General features: G+C 39.7%; 1 protein-coding gene across 1 annotated transcript; it reads right to left on the reverse strand.

The window, feature by feature from the left end:
- Window positions 1-334: 334 nt before the first annotated feature.
- LOC139121974 (cAMP-regulated D2 protein-like) lies at window positions 335-5,997 on the reverse strand. Its single transcript, XM_070687310.1, has 4 exons — window positions 5,631-5,997; window positions 4,110-4,299; window positions 3,878-4,008; window positions 335-2,057 (listed from the first exon to the last, which is right to left on the reverse strand). Exons 1-4 carry the CDS (start codon window positions 5,946-5,948, stop codon window positions 1,017-1,019), a joined length of 1,680 nt encoding a protein of 559 aa, XP_070543411.1. The 5' UTR covers window positions 5,949-5,997; the 3' UTR covers window positions 335-1,016.
- Window positions 5,998-7,589: the final 1,592 nt, after the last annotated feature.

Here is a 7,589-nt window from a genome sequence, read left to right on the forward strand (position 1 = left end):
TTATCATTTAAGTACGTTCGAAGATGATATTCCTAAAAAGATTCATACTACCACTTCCTCTATGGGACCGTAATACTACCAACCTTGGGTGTCTTGGTAGTATCTTAGCACTGGCTTTGTAAAGAGAAATTTTTAACAAGACACTTAACTCTTAAGGGAAAGTCATTATCGTTTCATGCGGGGAATATGTTTTTGGGTGTAATGTCGATATTTCCCCTCTGCTGTTATGTGCACCTCTCTACTGCGACAGTATTAATTATGATCATATTTTATCCTGTTTATACTTGATAACAGGTCGAAATCAGGATAATCACTATACAAAATAAGCCCACTGTTCATTATATATTAAAAGAGATTTATTGTTTCATTGAACCTACATCTACACATTGTACACAGAAACCCTTCTCCCTTGCTTTACTTTTCCCATGCAGTCTACACATGATTCCACAATACTACCAGATATGAGCTAAACATGCTCCTATGTTTTAGACAAATAATGAAGGCCCTCGTCTATCAATAACTCCACAAGCAAACCACAGTCTCCTACACCACATGAAATTAAGCATAGTAAGTATGATATCAAAGCCAAATCCAATCATGCGATAACAATACCCTAGGTCGTGATAGAGATATGTAAATTCTATGATTTCGATCTTTTCACGAAGCCATAAACCAGACGAACGTGACTGCATCTATGAAGAGAATACGTTGACATAAATAAAATGTGTGGATGAGTTGCATCGGGCAGCTTTACAGTGCGATAGGTAACTTGAATATTTGGTATAATCACGATTTTACGGTGGCTCAGACTGAATCTGATCTAGTTTTATATCATTCCGAATTTTTATTTGTTTGTTCATTTGCCCACTGTATTTTGTAAATATAATTTTCCTCTCACCTTCACTATTATAAGGAATTCTAATTGTGTCAACACAACGACTGTGTATTATGCACATATTAGTTGGTCAATCCCTATAAATTACAAATCCTGTAAATTTCGTGTAAATTACAAGTTTTTATGGATAAACATTAAGAGACTCCCAAAATGCACACTTTTCGTCGAGGTCGCCTCGATCTACTTGATCACGTGGTGTCATAAAACGCAGGTAACTCCAACCCGTTGAGTTCACGTATTGCGGCCAATTCACAAATTCCTGGTCTCCTTCGGTCAGTGTATTCTTTCCCATTTCTGTTCGCCAGGAATTGTCGTTGGGATTACCAGTGTGGGCCATGTTGGACCAGTAATAGATCATACTTCGCGACAGAACATCTTCATCAGGGGTGAACTGATACCCAGCGCGACTAACTGTATGGAAAAGGAAGGGCAGGTCGATGCCATGACACGGGTAGCCGTCACAAAACGACCAAAGTTGACCCCATCCGTTAAACGATGATGCATGGTCGAAAATGTACATCCAGTCGCCGTCCTGTGAGTGTTCGGCGATACTGCGCAACGCTGCCCGCTTTGGACATTCAAACACAAAGTCATTAGCAATACGAATGAGGGCTTCTCGTTGATCGCTGCCAGGCGGAGCGGGTGGGTATTCCAACAGCACATCAATAAAATTGCTCGGGAAAAATGCGTACAGAATTGCATAGTATTCGATAATGTCTGTCATCGGTTCGGTTACTGCCATGAAAATATTAATGCGCGTTTCGTCGGCCGTTGAACCAATTATTATCGGCATTTTTTTATACTGGCCTTTCCTGAACCCCTCAATAGCTTGAAGTTTTACATCGTTGCCGTCAAGGTATGGTCCCCACTGTTCAAACGACTCCAGCAAAGCGTCAGGATTGACGACCATTCCCTCACAGAGCTTTTGTGATGCCAGAACTTCGTCAGAAGACTTTGAGCGCATGCAATCCATATCGCCATGGCGACACATCACTCCTTCAGCGAAGCAATTGCCTAAAATAACGGCCTCGAAATCTCTCTTTAGGGGAATACCAAATGGCAAGCTCTGGATAATGGCTCTGTGGAATAGATTATCACTCTTTTCAGACATCAGGTGTACCGCTACGGACTGGGCTCCCGCACTTTGTCCAAACAAGGTAACCTATTGTTGAAGAGATACATTTACTTAATGTGTGTGTATGATTTTCTTGTCATGTTCAACTGTGATAACAGGGTTCTGAAAGATGTCACATAATTTTATAAAAACTGTCGTGAGAAAACAAAGTGACTGGCAGTGTTTCTGATTTGCAGAATCTGATATAACTGTTAATTCGGTTCAGCTTTTTTGCTTGACGCAGAGCTTCAAGAAACAACCGGTAATCATTGCTATACTTCAATTTCTGCCCCATTTGTTCACTTTGGTGCTCTGATTTATGAATCAGACGTTTTGAAGCAATTTGGATTATATCACTATAATATAGCTATATCTATAACTATAACTATATAGCACTAGAGAATCCGAAACTTTCCACACAAAATGAGTGATTGACAGAAATGTTGCAACAAATTTAATGTCAAGCTGGCACTCATCTCGTCTGGTTGTCACCTAAGTTCAGTCGCGGAGAGTGCTTTCGGAAATATTTTACCGTTATCCTTTGCGTATAGAAAATGCATAACAATTAAAAAAATGCGTAGAGAGTCAATTTCAATGCATAATCGCCACTTTTTGCGTAAACGCGAACACTAGGACGATCCTCATGGTTCAATAACAGAAACCATTGAAACGGGTCAGTATTGCTACGTGACTGTTGACCAAATCTGATGGAACGGCCTTGGACAAGTACATTTACATGCATATATTAAATGAAACCATCGCGAAAATGAATTAATGGTCATTTAATTCATTCTCGCGGTGGTTTCATGTATCGTGTCTAAAACCGGTGTCGAATATATGCATGGTCACCCATTCATTCAGTATCTTTCAACATGTCAAACAAATAAATAGTATCTCGTCCCTTTAGGGACCGTTCAGTTTTTACGGCCGGGGGCGGCAAAATCCAGGGGGGGGGGTCATCATAATTTTGGAATCCACGAAGGGGGGTCATCACTTTTCACTGGTAGGAAAGGGGGGGGTCACCACATTTTCAAAAACATATACCTACAATAAAGTTCACTTTATGCCATGGCCATGATCGACCCTCTTTACCGGCGGGCCGCCTTCGGCGGCCCACTACATATAATATATACTTTATGTATTACCCAGACCCTCTTAACGGGCAGACGCCTTTGGCGGCCCACTCCAATTAGGTTTACTTCATGCAATGGCCATGATCGACCCTCTTTTACCGGCGGCCGCCTGCGGCGGCCCACTACAATAAATTGACTTTATTTGTAATACCGCATGACCATCTTAACGGCTGGACGCCTTCAGCGGCCATGGTCAGTAAAGTTTACTTCGTGCACTGGCCATGATCGACCCTCTTTTTACCAGCGGGCACCTTTGGTTGTCCACTAGAATAAAGTTGACTTTACGTAATGGCCCATGACCCTCTTAACCCGGAGGGCTGCCCTTTGGCGAACCACTCAAATAAAGTTTACTTTGTACAATGTCCATGGAAATGAAGTTCAAAATTGCCTTACAGTCTCCTAATCAAATTTTTTCGTCTGACAAAGGGGGGGGGGGTCATCATTTTTTCGCGAAAAATTCAGGGGGGGTCATCATTTTTTTGAACACCGGCGACAAGATTTTGCCGCCCCCCCCCCCGGCCGTAAAAACTGAACGGTCCCTTAACATGTTGGAATGGGATTTTGCCGCTTTGTATCATGGGATCATTTGTCCACCAGATCGTAAAATACGGTTGTGCCTATATACCTAAACGTTGGCTGATGGTTGACATAGAGGGGCTAAAGGTCATCCAATCATACCGGCGCTGTATGATTTTATATATAGGATTTTTATACTGCCTAAAATATTGCCCTCACCCTGGTAGGGTCTCCTCCGAATGAGGCGATGTTGGCCTGTACCCATTCCATAGCCATGCGCTGGTCCAATATCGCATAGTTACCAGTAGCGTCGTCTTTACCCGATCCAGTAACCAAGAAACCAAACGCACCTGAATGAAACACGCAAAGATTAAAAAAGGAACAAAAATCTTAAAACATAAAGCACTTTTGTTAAACGAAGGCTTTTAGATCGGAGATAATTTATAGTTACCAAGTCTATAGTTGACGAGAACCATGACTGTGCTGGTATGATTCACGAAGTATCTACTGTCCGTCAAGTCGGTGTAACCAGCTCCTTGGATGAATTGACCCCCGGGTAGGAAGACCATAACAGGTAGATTCGATTTTTCTGTGACCCCATGTGGCGTAGAGACCGTCAGGTATAGACAGTCCTCGCTTACCTGTTAAAAGTAAAGAAAAACACGAGAGTTGAGTTTGAGAGTGGACAAGTATAAACAAAATGATAAGCTATGAATGTTTAATAAGTAGTGACAGGACATGTTTGAGTCTTCATAAAACTTTGTCACTTATCCTTTATGCTTATGGATTACATTTTTGCTCTCCGAAACTGATGTCTCTTAATCTATCGCTCTCGCCATTATATAAGATGTGATGTTTTTGTATCTTGGTGACTGCAGCAGCTTTGATAGACTTACAGTGAAAAATTTCAACAATTAGTAGCAACACTCGTATCACCATACCAGGACTAATTGTTTTTCTTAACAGACCCATGATAAGGTAAAATAAAAAAATGTGCGGATAAGGTAAAATAAAAAAATGTGCGTATTTCCTGTAATCCAACCTACCAAAAAGAAACCCGCCGACCATCACAGACATTTTTGGCATTTCCAAATATTTAGAGTAAATTCGCTTAATTTTACCACAATTTATGAGGCTCATCCAACAAAAATAAAACATAAAAATAAACAATTTCTTCCTACTCGCCTATCCTAATTTTCGCAGGCATGTAACCGTAAACACACACGGTTTATTTGGCCCCAATAAAATGTTCTATTGGCATATCCATCGTGACTATTGACGTGGGCGACGAACTGAAAAGAGACTGTTGTGAAAAAATCCTTTCTATTATTGTCATTCATATTTTTTCTCTTCTTTTCTTTGTATGAGTAATTGGCATTGCAACTATATACATGAACTGCATCCGTTTAAATAACAATGTTTAGTTATTTATCCGAAAACAATGACCAAAGTAATATTTCGTGTTCAAACAGGTTTGTGTACGACCGTGTGCATTGGTAAGATTCCGGTAGATTCATATTTTAAAACCGTGTCCAAAAGTGTTCAATACAACGTATTTAAGTTGACATCCTTCGCGTCAAATCGATCATCCCTGTTGATGAACGCGACTTGGTCTAATTAATTGCGGATACGTATGTTGGCAGTGCCATTTTGGTAAGAGTTGTTTCCCATGGTGACTCTCTGAGGATTAGCATAATAATAAACAATAAATGACAATTGAGAACCGTACTGTTACACCTTTCCGAAAAGCACTGTAACCCTTCATTACTCTGACCAATGAAAAATCTATAAACACAAAAACTTTCTCAATTTCTTCGGTGCTAAGAAGGCATATTCGAATAGATTAGCACTATAGATGAGTATACATCAACAATTTAGGCACTGAGGCCCTACCCTCACATCTGACGCGATACACATAGTTAGAGGGTTGGCCTGTACAGTTAAATGAATTAGAGGGAAAATATATACTAACCGTTTTTGGACAGGTATGAGGAGGTAGGAAACAGTGTTGATAGCAGCCTGGGGGAGGTGTGACAGCTTTGTATACAAATTTTGGTCCCCAACTCCTCGATGGTACCGGTGCACGCCATCGATTTTCCCCAACAGGTGGTTCAGCAAAGGGAATACCGAAGAAAATGTTTGCCTCGTCTAGATGCACTCCTTCAACTTGTCCATTCGTTGTTTGGACTCTCGGTCCTGTCTCAATCGATGTTTTCACATTCTCAAGGCGTAGTTGTATGAGAAACAGACAAGTAAGTACTTTCATCGACGAAAGCATTTTCGATATCATACTGCTTCGACTTCGCTGCTGACTTCGCTCCAAGGTATTGAATTCTTTTTACACTGAATGAGGGGGTTCTATTTGATCGCAGGGAGGGCAGGCTACGATGCAATGGCCTCTCTTTCTGTTTGGTTTGTGTCTTTGTTTTCTTTTCCCTTTTAGCCTGTGTTCGCTGATTTGTCAGGGAATAGAATATTTATTGATTGTAGCAAACAATATTGAGGACAAAGCTAAATTTGACTTCACCGAAGTAATGAATAAAACTTGTAACATAAGTTTGTCGCAGGAGGGGGATGGTCCGATCTCGAAATATATGTGCGTCCTACCTGGCAGGAACACCGGAACAGTCCATTTCTAATGTGAAAAAAACCGACGCACAGGATATGACATAACACAAACAAAGAAATACTATTTACGTACACCAAATAATAACGACTTCTCTGCATAATACGTTCAAAACCATTATCGACGTCATCAGTTCATCATGGAATCAAACATACACAAAGACTGACGTTTTTTAGTCATTTTAAAACCGTTACATTTTACATGTTTCCCCAACTATCGAATTTAAAAAGAAATAAAGAAAAAAGTTATAGATAGTTGGTAAGCTTTCCGCTCCAACCCAGCCAGTTCCTTTAACTTACATAAGTGGAAGTTACGGTTAGGAATCATCTTAAAGATTGATATACGTTTCTACTTATAAGTATTTGTATAAATTTAACACTGCCTACATGAATCGGAAACTTTAATTGACAGATTACCGCTAAATCTACATCCATGGCACTCGCAACAAAAATAATGACAAAAATAACATATCAGTGCAAAACAACATTGGCAAAGAATTTGCTTACGCCGATTTATTAACATTTTAATTAACAACGGGGACCTTATATCATGAGTAATAATAGTATGCAAGAGACTATCATATGACAGAGATCGTGTGACAGAGAGATGTTTACAGTGAAGCCACGTCATGTGCATTCAATCATAATGTTTAAAGCAACGACGTAATATTTTTCGGTAAGGGGAAACGCCCAAAACAAATAAAAGGAAGCCAAGAGCAGTTCAATGTTCCACACAGTGAAGACGACAGATAGTTTTGTTAATTTTGTGTAGAAAGCATGATTTAGCCAACGTATTGATGTGATTCACATTTCTGTCACTTTTTCAAGAGAGTGTTAATACATCCAGTCTGCCCTGTGACAGCGTCTTTCTATGACTATAATTTATAAGGGGTTATAAACATAATGCGACGGTGATATAAAGCAACAAGGAAATAACGGACATAGTAAATATTTGTTAGTTTCAAGTCGCCGATACTTCCACCATACTTTTTTAATATTCATGTACAAGCTTGACTTACAATTTCACTGATTTGTTCATCCATTTTTCACTTTTGGCTAATGGAAAGTCCCAAGTTATTGTATACATGAACAACCTTCAAAACAAAGTCGTTATTCTAATGGTATGGAGTTTACATAGCATTTTGAAAAAAACACAACTTCATCTCTTAACGTTTCTTTGGATTCAAACTCATATTGTTATCTTGAAAGCAATTGCGGATGCTGGTGAGATCTGCTTGCAAAAACATGTATTACTGGCATTACTACAATGAAAGGGTTAAGACATATGAAATCGTAAATCATTACA

The sequence above is a fragment of the Ptychodera flava genome, chromosome 21 (assembly GCF_041260155.1).
Source record: "Ptychodera flava strain L36383 chromosome 21, AS_Pfla_20210202, whole genome shotgun sequence".
NCBI lineage: Eukaryota > Metazoa > Hemichordata > Enteropneusta > Ptychoderidae > Ptychodera > Ptychodera flava.

Bases quoted from the DNA above. Each gene is read 5' to 3' on its own strand.
- LOC139121974 (XM_070687310.1), bottom strand. From the start codon at position 5,948: ATGATATCGAAAATGCTTTCGTCGATGAAAGTACTTACTTGTCTGTTT. The intron at 4,009-4,109 runs GTAACTATAAAT...TGTTTCATTCAG, and splicing joins TCTCGTCAACTATAGACTTG to GTGCGTTTGGTTTCTTGGTT. The intron at 2,058-3,877 runs GTGAGGGCAATA...CTTCAACAATAG, and splicing joins TCGGAGGAGACCCTACCAGG to GTTACCTTGTTTGGACAAAG.